We start from the raw sequence: 14,225 nt of genomic DNA, 5'->3' as shown, positions 1-14,225 counted from the left end.
TCTGCGTTGATTCTCTGCGTCGTTGGTATGAACCCCCCCTGGATCCAAGGCACATGTACTTCTATTTATTGTCCTTTTCCAGGCACGTGGATTTATCGTATTAATATACCCATAGTTAGTTATGGACTTTAACTTAAGTGGGTGTATGTTTATTGGTCTGACTTGTCGTACGTGTGTATGGTAGGTCATGTCTATTGATGACCTCGTTGTAGCTTATTACATAAAGATAGCAGTCGGTGTATGTTGATGCTCGGCTAATTAGCTTTTCGAACGCTTTGGTGGCGTTCCCTGGGTTTTTCGAGGTTATTCAGTTGTTTGTATTATTATGGGTTCTAAACGCAGCTACAAGACAGTGCTGCTCGGCGACGCATCTGTCGGCAAGTCGAGTTTTGTTTTACGTTTAACTCGAGGAGAATTTGCAGACAGCACGACTTCAACCATCGGCGCTGCCTTTTTTATGCACACTGTGCGTTGCAGTCCTCCAGCTGCTAAGGCGGTCACCGAAAGCGCTGCTCCCAAAGATGGCAGTTCTACACGTGGCATACAGACTCCAACTTCACAAGATGATGCGTCAGGTGCCCAAGTTACGGTCAAGTTTGATATATGGGACACCGCAGGGCAAGAGCGCTTCAAGAGTATCGCACCAATATACTACCGCGGCGCAGCTTGCGCGATAGTTATTTTAGATGTCTCATCTTCTAGTAGTTTGCAGCATGCGATATCGTGGGTAGACCAGATTCGTATGACCAATTCGAGCAATACGCTAACTATATTGGTTGCAAACAAGATAGACCTTCTAGGCACAAAGGACGAATATGAGCAGACACTATCAAGTGCCCGCACCTACGCGCGCGAAAACTCATTACTACTAGTGGAAACAAGCGCCAAGACTGGACAAAATATATCCAAAGTATTTGAACTCTTGGCCAAGGAAATTTTGCGAAACCCGCAGCGTTTCGATAAACCGTCAGCCACAAGCTCTACGCGGGCGATCAATGTGGATGATTCACGATCCCGCATGCTACGATTAAAGTGCTGTGACAGTTTTTAATATATTACAATGGGATTGGATCCCGACGTCTGTTGTTCATTTGATCTAACATGCGCTCATGTTCTGCTTGTCGTTCGCGAGATTCTTGCTCACGTTTACGTTCAGCCGCAGCGGCTCTCGACCTACTAACGTTCGACTTGATTTTGCCTATTACCATAGATCCCAGCGGAATTAGTGCAGGTAGTAGTACCAGGAAGCTGAGCACCGATATACCTAATATGAACCACGCGTAGTATTTATTAAAGGCCCAACTCATACAACTCTTGAAATTGCTGAAGAAGCATACAACTGCGAACCCAGTGCAGTTGCATTGAGAACTAGCTTGTATGCCGTCGATGAGTATATCGTCCTTACTGGTATGAGTCATCGTCTCGGAATCCAGTGACCTGGTGTCTTTACCCATAGATATCTCAGGGTTCTTTACACCCATGGAAATATCAACCGATTCTAGGAACGATGCTGTGGACGAATACAATGCTATCCTGCACTTCATTAGATCAGATTTGCCAGCCGCCATTAATTTGATGGGTATATCTGTTTCATCAGAACCGTTGGCATCAATCTCAATAAAACGTTCATCTGCCGTAGCGACGATCGCCGTTGACTCGGCTTCACCGTCGTAGCACTGCACCCTATGACTAAACGATGCCCTTATCTTCCCGGCGTTCTTCGTCACAACTTTAATTGTGCAAATGTCCTCGCTGGATGCAGTGCATGATTCCGGTGGCCTGCGTACTATAATCAATAAAATGAGTAAACATACTTCACACTGACTATAAATCCCACAGCCTCAGCAATAATGAGCGTCATAGTAGCATCAAAGCTATCAATCTCAATCCTTGAAGTGTCAGCATGCCTAACATTATAAGCGATTGAGTGTAGTAAATCTTTATGTTCCCATTCTGATGAATCTAGCTTTTGTTTTTTCTTTTTGGCGCCCTATGAAGAAGTTAGTCGTGTAAGATATAACATAGATAACATAAACATTCTATCAATATGGCTTTATGTACTACCACATACCGCCGGTGTCTTGGCCTAATTACCATATGCCAACGGTTTAGTAACATACCCCTTTTGGTGTTTTCGCCGCAACGGCAGCTGCAGGTTTGCTGGAAAATGTGGCATCCTTCATTGCTTCTTTATCGGCCTGTGGGCAATGGATTCTTGTAAATATAACTTACTGGTAAAGGAACAGTTTTCTTCTCGTCAGGCACACTACCTGAAATGCGCTTGTGAGCTATCATTGGTTGGGACCCATATAACTTGGGAAGTCTCATCTAAAACTTTATTAACGACCCCAGTATATAACATACAGTGCTAGAAAACTCTTTAAAATACCATGCAAGCTGATTTTGAATACATGTACCTTCATGTTGATTACATAGACGCTTTTCATCACCCCAAGTGCCCATGGAGACACCTATTTTATCACAGGTGGCCCCGGTTACATCAACAGCACTAGGCTCTATAACCCTAACGTTCAACGCACAGCGTTCCATACGGCACTCATTATCCTGCCCTTTGCGACATTCATATGGTCTATCAGCCTGTTGGCATTCAAACTGCATAGTTTTAGGTTTCCCACAAAATCACATACTCTTAAACTACTTCCCTGGACATCAGGATGAGAATCGGGCCATGTTGGCACCGCTACATACTTGTCCATTCTTATCGGTGCATTCCCATCCACCCACTGCTGCGATATTATAGTGAACTTGACATCTAGGTCTTCATTCTTAACGGCGCCTGCATTGGTACTCATGGTGAACTTGAGATGGCCATCTTTGTAAACCGGCTCCTTAAGATACCTGGTTTCATCGGGTAATTTGCTATTTTGGTATCCTTTCTTACTCACTGTAAATTGTATATAGGTATCTATCTAACTAACCGTCGGGTATGATCCCAGCATCACCATCGAAGGAATATACATCTACAAATATACGCCGATTGATGTCGGGTGGATACTGTGGCTTGTATATGGAGTACCATGGTCCTACTATCTCCAAACAGCTCAGACTCACACAGTTACTATACAAGAATCCAAAACTCCAACCCGAGCACTTGAGGTTTTGACGTACAGCGGTGCTTGGTACATTCTTTCCGCAAATACAGCATGTTTTGTTAACAAATTTATCCTTCAGCTTTGGTGGTACTTCCTCTGGTAATGTACACTTCTTTATCTCAATCTTGTCACAACTGTCACACATTCCAGCAACTTGGCTGTATTCTAATGCGCCATTGTGCTCTCTATACATATATGGTGCATCCTGGACATCATGGACTCTACATGCAGTTACCTACGAATTGGTATACCAGATTGTACGTCAATGTTGTTATAGCAGTTTGTATATGGATGTATAAACCGCTGTTGGGGTTGTCCTTCTTGCGTAGAACGTAACTTGTGGAGAGCTACAATGTATTATATCGCATCATCAGATACCTACTTCACCACCTCGTACATCAACGTTGGTGTGAGAGCGCCATTGGCAGTCGGATTCGGTCACTTTTCCAGTGCCTTTATTAATACATTGTCTAAGGGAACTAATAATAACTGCATTGGTGTCAGAGGAGAGCCCCGCCAACAACGTTACAGTCAAGAGGCAAACAAAAAAGCCCTTGCGCTGTCTAAAACGCTTCTCGGGTCCATCCATGTCTCCTGACGCGACAGTGTTCAGAATTGCGGGCCTTTGCGGGGCAAATTTAGTATTTCAATGAAATTGCAGGGGTTATGCGTCAATAAATGAGCTTATTTCGGTTTCATCGGACAAAGTCGTTTTTGATACTATGATTGTTAAGTGTTAACTATAGATTCACTTAGTCATAATCATTGTTTGAATCATGTTATTAAGAGACGCCCAGGGGTATCGTCCCAGGATTGATCGATATTCAAACAGGAAGTTTCTGCCGAAATCATCGTCATTGCGACAGCAGATCGTACTGTGAATAGTCATAATCTAATGATATAAAAATTGTGAAGGAATAACAGATTAACGTACATAATATGGCTGTATTGACAGCCGCAATAGCATCGCTCTACATGGTTAGATAAAATATAAGATCGAAAAGTATAAACAATTGCAAATTCTTCCAAAAGAGATATAGGCATTAAATATGTTATAATAGAGATGATCATAGGAGTATCTTTAATGCCCGTAATGCGGGTGTCGGGGTCTGGTGAACACATTTGAATATTTAATATCACATATATAAATCCTAATAGTTCCATTAGCATATTGCTATGGCGTATATTATCGCAAAAATTGTATTTTAAATAGGAATCTCGGCTGAAGTGCCACGCGATGACAACGCGCGATTCCACCGTCGAAATAACAAATATACCATGATTAAAGCCTTTGAGGTGATGAATAATACATTTTGAGGGGTTTCTAGCTCTGTTAGGTACCTAGGATGCACGTTGTAGTTGTCTCTGGCATACTGTTATCAAGGCAGTGCTGTGTGCCATAAGTTATCACCGTCCTTCATGAAATGCAGGGCAATGTTTCATCGCATCATTCAGATGGCTATCCTGATGATAGTCCCTGGGATAACCGGTCGGTAGCTGGGCAGAGCTCAGCTCCTACAGACTACATCTCTGCTTTGGAACACTATGGCAGCCTTGGAAGCGCATCAGAATGTTCACGATGTGACCTACAAACACGTCCTTCATTTGGCAGCAATGCAGTTATGAGTGATGTTTGGGATCTATGCAATTCTAGTTTCGATGGAGGTGTCTACCAGACCTATGATCCTGCACAGTCAGCATTTGACTTGAATGTTCTCAATTGTTCCGGTATATTTAGGCAACATGACGAGCGTGTAGTACTACCTGTGGATGAGCGTTGTGATGCATGTCTGGGAACTCTGGATACCAACGTATGGGTATGTTCATGTTGCCGGATCAGCGTTCACGGTCTGTGCTACATACCTTATGATACCCATCTAGAACATCTGCAGCGCACAGGAGTTTCAGCGTTTGGGAGATCCGCTGATGCTAGTAATAAGAGTCGCGACAACCGTTTGAGCGACTCGGACGGCGCACTAAAAGAGAGTGTATTACGTTTTGATTTTGTATGTGATGTATGTGCTGATAAAAGTTTAAAGCAGCGTCCAAAATGCGCTTTGTGTGGACTTTCAGATGGCGCTATGCGTTATAGCACCTCTGATAGTGTTTGGGTACACTGCAGTTGTGTAGTATTTGCACCAAGTGAAAGTAATCTTAAATTTAAGTATCCTATAAGTATGCTCGAACCTCAAGGTGTCGAAGAAGCACTTGAAAGTTGTTCCAATGATAAAGATGCAGGAAATAAATGCGATGCTTGTGGTAATTCATACGGTATTTTGCGTCCGTGTGCATTCACACGGTGCTCGCGCAATCTACACCCTAGATGTGCTTTGTTCTGTAATGGTTACCAGGGCACTGCATTTTCAGATCATGTCTACTACAAGACGGACGAACGTCCTCAATACATCGGATTCACTGGAGCCTTTTGTAATCGACATGCCACGTGGGAGTTTGTTAGTGCAGGATTGCAAATGCATATAAGGCGTTCACACGTTATCCGTGAGGAGAACGCCAGCAGCTATTGCCGTTACCAGAATGAAGTGGCCAATATTCTACGTATGACTTCAGCAGTCACTGCTTCAGCAATGATGGCCGATGGCGGAGCTCCCACGGACGCTGCAGCTACGAACCTTGATATGCACATCGAACCCTGTGTAGCATTGCCCTCTGAAATTGAATTCCATGTGGGCGCCGATGCAGAACCAGATGAACACAGCTTGGACGAATGGCGCCAGTACTTTTTGGAGCCTCGAGATACAGAAGCATGCGACTCTGAGGTACCCCAACTAATACCAACTGTGACTGATGAAATTGACATTAATATGGAAATCAATACTAACGTGGAGTATGATGTTCTACCAGTAGTAGAGATGCATACAGGTCAGGGTGACATGGGTGCAGACAGCAACAACTCCCAATTCCGTGGTCAAAGAATGATATGGCAGAAATCCGATGTATTCAGACCTATACCGTATGGACCTGCTTCAGACATTTTAATGGAGAACCAAGATCAACCAACACGCAAGCGTAGTCTAGAGGAATGTCCTAATTTAGAAACTACAGTCCTTGCAGGTTCTGACTTCTTAGAGCCCAGGGATCTTAGTGATATGTTTCTTCAGCAGATACTTTACAGCTGCGGCGGCATTGTCGCACTGCTAGACGCGGTCAAGCAGAACCTTGATCGTGAGGTACAGGGCAATGGCAAAAGTGCATCGGATAAGAAGTACGCGCGATTCCATATATTGGTAGACACTGGACGTACTGCAGGTTTTGTTGTGCTTAGGATTAGCAAGTGGCTTCTGGAGGTCATCCACGATGATCATGTATTAGCCCAACGTTCGGACAAAGCCCCGGTTTCAGCTGTTAGCATTGCGCTGGATGAGGAAGTGCGTCACTTTCTATCTCATGTCAATGCGGAATCTAATCGCAATGTCTCGAGTGCACACTCTTACTTTGGTAACACTTTAACTAGGAACGTTGACCTAATGAGCGGCTTCGGAGAATATGGACTGAAGGAAGATATACGCTCGCTTCACGCAGCAGCAAACGTATCCTACTCCGATGCCGACACTCTACGGTTGCGCAAGAAGCTAGTTAAGCGTGCAAAAAATGAGCAATCATTAAAGAGTGTGGAGTTGGAAGATTTCATCATACTCAGTCCTTTGGAATCCGAACTTCTTCGCAGATGCGCTTTTGAAATGAGCCATGTGAATGATACCAACATCAAGCTTGCAGTGGTTAAACATACCATGGAAGCTAGTGACGACATTCCATCCTTGCTGATGGTAGATTGGAATAGCATTTTATCGAAAATAAAAGCCAGTGCAGCAGTTACGCACAGTAAAAACGGTCAAAAGGGATCTAACTCAAAGAGTACACAAACAAACGTAAAAAATGAAAGGCCGGTTAATAAAACCCCGGTAACACCCAAGTCACAACAACCAAGCTTGGAACAAAGCAATAGTTTGGGCAACCTCCCACCCGTACCCATGGTTCACCTGGGCAAGCATACGTGGCCTGTGGTTGATGACATGAATTTTGTCAAAGGTCAGAAGGAAATCACTGAGCGTGATCTTACAGTAGTGTCGTCCCAGCTTCGTACTATCCGTGAGAACATTAGGGAGAATGTGCTAGAACTGAATGCTAGGTTGCCCACGATAAACGAGAGACATGGCTACGCTGATACTTTACTAGAGCAATACGAATCCACTGAGCGGTGGGCAACTGTGGTTAACAACTTCTGCAAGGGCCTGAATGACTCAACTGATAACAAGACTCCAACAATATATACACATAAATCTGCAGCGCCCGTTGTACTTGCTACAAGTGCATCAGAGGCGCGAGCTGCAGCTATGAAAGCTGAAGGAATAGCCGAGGGTGCATACTGCAGTGTATGCTTTATAAATACGGGGAACAACCTCAATCCTATCTTAACGTGCTCGCGTTGCTTCATGTCAGCGCATCGTAACTGCTATGGAGTGAGCCGCAATATGAAACCTGCATATGCTGTCGACTACGTTTGCAGACGTTGCGAGTATGAACGGCGTGGCATGGGAAGCCACTGGCAAACGGCATTCCGCAGTTGCAGCGTAGTATGTGCCATATGTGGACGTGGAGGTGGCGCTCTAAAACGTTGCGAAACAGATGAATGGGCACATGTGTTTTGTCTGCTGGCATTATTGCCAGAAACCAGGTGTATCAACTTTGTTCATATGGAGCCATGGTCAATACAGGGCATAGCCGCATGGCGCCGTGATGTCATTTGCACAGTCTGTGGAGTTGATTGGGGATACGTCATGGGTTGCTCTGATTGCAGTGCAGCAGCACACCCCTTATGTGCTTGGTTACATGGATTTAAATTCATGCCTTCTGCTGCCATGGTATACAGGGCTTATTTATCCAGGGGCCATGGGCTTACACGAGACTTACGTGTAAGGTTACAGTGTAATGGCCATGATCCAGAACGCCAGTGGCATGTATTCATCTCCACACGGAACAAAAGATTTGTAAATCGTGATTCAGCAGCATATCTGTTTGAAGGTCGTGACAAGCGCAAGAAGTCACGTGCTTTAGTTATAGAAGGAATGGCATCTATGGAGTCGTTAGACCTAGTGGACATACGTAGTACATTATGCGACACCAAGCAGTTTATGACAGATAGGCGTTGTGCAGTATGCTTCGGCGGAGGTGGCACCATAGCAACATGTTCACACTGCGATAGAATGGCACATTACTCGTGTTATGTTGAAAACGATCGTGATAGCATTACTACTGACCTGGGATGGGGACCATTGGAATTCATATGTGACCCATGTAGAAACAATGACGAAGAGGCACTTTGCGGTATATGCAGCCAAAACGTAGGACTCCTAAAGCAGGTGCCCACCGAAAATAACCAGCGACTATATATCCACACTATATGTGGCGTATGCTTCCCGCGGGTATTGGTATCATTGTACCGTGGAATACCTGTGGATACAACAGATACTCTTCCATGCACCGTATGCAACTCGGTAGATGGAATGCTACTACAATGCTGTCAAGAGGGCTGTTCTACTATGTTCCATGCGTATTGTGGCTTGGAATCTCGCTACGTTGTAGAGGCGCACTGCATCGATATATCTAGAGGGCCTCAATATGTCGCATTTTGTCAACAACACGCACTAGTTTCCCGTAGTGTGGGCACTAACCTGAAGTTGTTACTACGCCTGCGCATATATCTACAAATGCTGCGCGCCCTAACAACTGACATGGCATCCCAGGATGCAGTAGTACGTGCATGGAGGCGAAAACGCCAAGAACTGCTGAATTTGGAGTGCCCACTAACCGCGCTTATTAACACACGGTTTGATAACTCACATGAATAATTGCTATTCATACTACATACGTATTCATAATGTGTGTCTAATGCTTACGCGCTCGGTAATATGTGTCTTTACACATTGGCACGGCAAACCGAGCGCGTCAATGGCAGTAATAAACGTCGCTTTAGTGGTTTTAATCCTGAATAATGCTGTTTTGTCGTATGTTCTACAAGGTTCGCAATGGAATCTAGGTCCATCGTCACCCAGTATACACATCGAACCATGTCTTGCAGGTAAGTTCTAGACATGGAACATGAAATGAATGAAAACGTTACATAATATCATGTATAGTGGTTCTTCTAGTGCTAAATGTGACTTTTTGTGCTAATTAGTAAACAATATACTTCAATCGTGCCAGCTATGTTACGATGAGTAAGTAGACACTGAAGATTTCATCATTATTTGTTGAATGCTTGTGTATATATATGCTATTCTATAGAGCAAGTAGATGATATTACTGATAACATACTTATACTACAACGTTCATTAGATGTAGGTATACGAAAAGTGCAACTCATTACACCGCCACCTAATTTGACGGGTGATTTGCATATTGGAAATGCGCTCAATATAGTTTGTAGTGATATATATCTGAGGTATTGTGAACTTAATAAATGCTGGGTTAATGCAAGGTTTGGCAGTGACCATGCAGGTCATGGCCTAGAAAGCATTATAAACAAGCAAGTGGGAGACAATGCCACTGACGAAGAAAAAGTACAAGCAGCTTTGAAACACTGCAAAACAATGAGGCAAAATCATCTTAACACATTGCAAGCATTAGGAGTTAACTGGTTGGACCAGGGATGGACACTTGGGACCCAAAGCAGAAACATGACACTTAAGGCGTTCGTCGAGTTGTATCAACAGGGCCATATTAAGGAACATTTATATCCAACATTATCAGTAGTCACATCGGATGGGCTAAAGTTCCTGGACATCGCTGATGTGGATTTTATAACTCAGAATGTAACTTTATACTACATCGAGTTGGGCCTTAAATCAAAAATGGATGAACAAGGAGTGAATAGTGTAGATAATACATTGCCTACCTCTATAAAAGCATATTGTCTTCAACCAACATTATTAGACGCAGCAGTTGCGGTGGGCGTGCCTGAGGAACTTTGGGAAACATACAAGGACATGGTTGCTGTTATTCCCGAAACCAATAGGCAACTGCCATTTATACCAGTGAAAGGAATAACTGATACCAAATTTGAATTTGTTATTCCGGGTTACTCCGAACGGGATTTCCAGCTGGCATGGGAGCACGGACTGGAGATTATAAATGTGACAGATGAATATGGCAGGATGACCAACTGTACTGCCGATATCATGGGAATGGATATAGAAACTGCTAACAAGTACATGGCCAATAGATTCGTCGCGGACGGTACAATTGAATGTCAGATACCAATGAAGGGAGGTAGCAAAGCGTATGTAACACCAGCGCCTCAGTGGATTTTAGATATGACAGCCATAACTCCCTATGGACTCCGTGCTGTCGAAAAACTGAAAATAGAACCTGACACAAGGCGACAGCTACTGGTACAAAGGCTACAGTCCAAGCATCCTTGGTGTATAAGCAGAAATGGTTGGTGGGGAATTCAAGTGCCAATATGGCGTATATCAAGGAACAAGGAGGTGCATACAATAGCTGCAATGTCACAAGAAGATGCCATTGCAAAAGTGGCAAAACAGATTGGCATATCACCAACCGATCTGTCTGCAAATGGATATACAGTTGAACAGGATAAGCGAACTTTGGACACATGGTTCACATCAGCATTATGGCCTATGTGGACAGCAGAGAATGGAGTAGTTGACGACATAGCATCTCAGCTTAACGCAAGCTCAGTAGATCACCAAGATACTCAACAACCAGATGATGGCGATCTAGACACAAAAGATCCAGTCTTGCAATTGGACGTCACAAGACTATTGTACACGGGTTACGATATATTGCATAGCTGGGTGGCCCGAATGCTAGCGCTTTGTACCAAACTTAATGAATCAAGATTGCCATTTGACAAATTGGTATTACACGGGATAATCAACGACACAAAGGGCAAGAAGATGAGCAAGTCTTGGGGAAATACAGTTACAGCAACGCAGTTTATACAGTCATTTGAGCAACTTAAAGGATTCCCTGATATGTCCAAACCAAGCAAAACTCATACTATGCTACAGTCCGTATTTGGGGATGATATATATTACAACCCATTGGCAGTAGCACAGGCGAGACTTGCATTAGCATCCGCGGCGTCAAAGGCCAATGCATGCCACGATGTGGAAGCATATAGAGGTCGTATAAAGTCCATGCTCAAGAAATTAGCACAATTAACGAAATATGTCCAGATGACAGTGGATCAAAAAGGAATAAAGTCATTATATGACCTTGATGGACCTAGCAAAGGGTTTATAACGGATGCTGTTGTCGCCGGTTTGGGCAGATGTGGATCTGAAGTAGGCACCGCAATAGAAGCTTTCGAGTTTCGCAAAGCTGTAGAGGAACTTGAGAAAGCTGTATACACCTACTCTGAATATGCGATACCCGCACACCGGATAATGTTCTGCAACGATACGGTGTTGATACGTCAGTATGTTGCATTGATGCAGTTATTCATGCCATTCTTGCCGCAATTGCTCCTGCAGATGTCGATGCCACTGAAACTGAATACAACAGGCGATCTTTTCCATTGGCCAGATTATAAAAATGTGGATCCATATGCTCTCCAAGGTTTCGACGCCATCGAGGATGCATTGCGCCAACTAAGGCGACATGTACTGGAAGCAAATACTGCAACAATTATCACTGTAAACCCATGTTACAAGCAACATTTGACCGACGCCAAGGAATATCTAGATCATCTGCTAAAGCTGACATATAACAGCGTTATACACTATGAAATTGAAGCTGGTTAATAAAATACAGCACGATGAGAAATACTATCCACCATGGAGTGGTCGACTAAGATGCAGCAAATGGTCGGTATTTGGTATAGAGAAACCACTTTCTGCAGACCATGGGAAGTTCTCATCACCCTCGCCGTTGTAGGGGTAAGTGGACCATTCGGGATGCTCCTTCTGGATGAACTTTGCAAACATGCGCTCGGCAATAGCATAGAAAATGTGCTCAAACTGCTGGTCCCATTCAAAGTGGATTTGGTGGCCCTTGCTGTCCTCAAGCACCCAAATGGAACGCTCCTCCTGCATAGGACGACGTCGACGGTACGTAGTCCGTACAATGTCCCGGTACTTGAGCTCGTGAGTGGTCGAGTGGTGCGCTGGTACTACGTGATGCGCCTCATCGTGATCAGCAGTGAAGGATTCATCAGAAGATGTTTCAGATGATTCATATCCATAATGGTTCGAGTGATCAGCATGCCGATCGCCAGAAATAGAATCACCGTGGTCAATATCATCGGCCATCGATGCGAACTTTACGGAATGGCTTATAAGATCCAGGGTATGCCCGAGTCGACGAGTGCTTATCACCGACGTCGCTTCAGTGGCCTTGTACGCCTGCTCGACAGCCCTCTTTATCATACACTCAAGATCAGATGGGTCATCCATATCACTTCGACACATGATGCGCGCAATCTGCTTTAAATTTAAATGCATAGCAGCTCCAATCTGTAGTAGTCGTACTGATACACGCATAGTACGAAGACATTCAGGACGAATGAGCAAACGCTTGCGTAAGCGCTCGGCATCCTTATCAGGGTTGTAGGCAAAAATCAACCTCAACTCGTTCTTACTAAAGGGTATCTCCGATTGAGGCCATTCAAACCATACGAGGTCCATATCCGCAACGTCAATCACATCCGGTAAAATCAAACCGTGGTCTATGGGAATCAACTTGTAACGTGCAGATGATGGAACGCCAGGAACGCATTCATGATTGCACTGGCGCATGTCCATCACTAAAATGTTGCCATCATTGCGATCAAGGTTAACCACACGAATGTCAAATATACCTATACGGTGAACATCACCAACAGAAAATAGTGCCGGATTGTAGTTACCGCTGGATTCCTTGCAATCTATGAACTCCTGGAGTGAGCCCGGCTTCCACTTAGGACCAGATGCAACATCCTTGACAAATCGCTCGTCACAAGAATTCTTGAAGCACGGATGACTTGCCTCAACCATCGTAGTGTCTGGAACGCCGCAAACGCCACCATAAGCAGAATCAAGCAAATACGCAGCAACCTCACGACTAGCACCCTCACCAGATAAAACCCCGGAACGGAACCCCTGGTGATTTAAGGTACCCTCGTAACCACGAGGATTACACGGAGCAAACGCCTCCTCATCAATAGGCTTGAAAACAGCACAACACTTACGATGCTTGTTGTACATCAAATAAGTGCCACCTATAGTAACATGTAATACTACTAAGAGCCACCAACCAGTCCCGTCCATAGTCAACTTGGGCTTAATGTTACTCTTCAGAGATAATGCAATCTCGTTAATGATAGCGTCCATACGAGCAGTGGTCTTAATACCTGTACGACGGATACCGGCACTAGGATTCTTTTCACGCAATGACCAAAATAAACGGTGGTCAGTTTTACCCTTGCTCATATAAGTCTCCATAGTGCGGTAGTTAGGCAACTCCACTCCCTTGTACAGTATGCGCAAGTCAGCTACACTGACGCCACCAGAGAGGTTAAGCTTCTTTATTAGCATGCGTTTTACCATCTAGGCATATTAGAGAATGAACATTGACTCCTACCTGGACATCGTAAAAGGGATAGAGGCGCAAAGCGCCATGGCGTTCGCCATGAAGCTCATGGAGCACATAACGAACACCCTTATCACCTGGAGATACATCGCGAAGTGCGTTATGCGTGCTGAAGTAGTTCTGCTGCGATATACGAAGCCCACCGGAAGACATCACGACCGGAAGCAGGATGTATATAAAGCATCGGTAAATAAAATATGGGCGTTACCTCACAAATAATTATTAATAAAATATTACACCACCTTCCGACAAAAATGTCGATTGGTGTGTAAATATAAATTTATGTACTAACATTTATTATGAACAGATACGCTATACAAATGAAATCCCCAACTACTACATATGTTTTACACATATCATTATTAAGTAGTAATACAAGTTTGTTTATCAATGATATAAAATATAACATTTATAAAATGTGGAATCCATGGGATTACAATTTTCTGTAAAAGCATGGATCCTTTCCTAGACATCAAAATCTAAACCGGGTGTCGTCGTGCC

General features: G+C 44.0%; 5 protein-coding genes across 5 annotated transcripts; 3 read left to right on the top strand and 2 right to left on the bottom strand.

The window, feature by feature from the left end:
* The first annotated feature begins 97 nt into the window (after positions 1-97).
* On the top strand, positions 98-1,054 carry BBOV_III006780 (Ras family protein). Its single transcript, XM_001611757.2, has one exon. The coding sequence runs from the start codon at positions 326-328 to the stop codon at positions 1,049-1,051; it is 726 nt and encodes a 241-aa protein (XP_001611807.1). The 5' UTR covers positions 98-325; the 3' UTR covers positions 1,052-1,054.
* Positions 1,006-3,948, bottom strand: BBOV_III006770 (Hook-Associated Protein 2 (HAP2)). Its single transcript, XM_001611756.2, has 9 exons — positions 3,496-3,948; positions 3,353-3,460; positions 2,940-3,318; positions 2,649-2,905; positions 2,365-2,613; positions 2,233-2,328; positions 2,121-2,198; positions 1,815-1,990; positions 1,006-1,779 (listed from the first exon to the last, which is right to left on the bottom strand). Exons 1-9 carry the CDS (start codon positions 3,700-3,702, stop codon positions 1,056-1,058), a joined length of 2,274 nt encoding a protein of 757 aa, XP_001611806.1. The 5' UTR covers positions 3,703-3,948; the 3' UTR covers positions 1,006-1,055.
* A 279-nt stretch (positions 3,949-4,227) lies between these two features.
* Positions 4,228-9,040, top strand: BBOV_III006760 (PHD-zinc-finger like domain family protein). The gene has a single exon (XM_001611755.2). The coding sequence runs from the start codon at positions 4,538-4,540 to the stop codon at positions 8,978-8,980; it is 4,443 nt and encodes a 1,480-aa protein (XP_001611805.2). The 5' UTR covers positions 4,228-4,537; the 3' UTR covers positions 8,981-9,040.
* A 40-nt stretch (positions 9,041-9,080) lies between these two features.
* On the top strand, positions 9,081-11,939 carry BBOV_III006750 (tRNA synthetases class I family protein; the record flags this gene model as incomplete). Its single annotated transcript, XM_051767113.1, has 2 exons — positions 9,081-9,210; positions 9,474-11,939. The coding sequence occupies 2 exons, from the start codon at positions 9,081-9,083 to the stop codon at positions 11,897-11,899; spliced, it is 2,556 nt and encodes an 851-aa protein (XP_051623472.1). The 3' UTR covers positions 11,900-11,939.
* Positions 11,906-14,012, bottom strand: BBOV_III006740 (phosphatidylinositol 3- and 4-kinase family protein). The gene is made up of 3 exons (XM_001611753.2): positions 13,716-14,012; positions 13,390-13,681; positions 11,906-13,353 (listed from the first exon to the last, which is right to left on the bottom strand). The coding sequence occupies exons 1-3, from the start codon at positions 13,875-13,877 to the stop codon at positions 11,924-11,926; spliced, it is 1,884 nt and encodes a 627-aa protein (XP_001611803.1). The 5' UTR covers positions 13,878-14,012; the 3' UTR covers positions 11,906-11,923.
* Positions 14,013-14,225: the final 213 nt, after the last annotated feature.

Source organism: Babesia bovis, chromosome 3 (genome assembly GCF_000165395.2).
Source record: "Babesia bovis T2Bo chromosome 3, whole genome shotgun sequence".
NCBI lineage: Eukaryota > Apicomplexa > Aconoidasida > Piroplasmida > Babesiidae > Babesia > Babesia bovis.
Note: the sequence above shows the minus strand (reverse complement) of the source record. Positions and strands in the feature narration are given on the sequence as shown.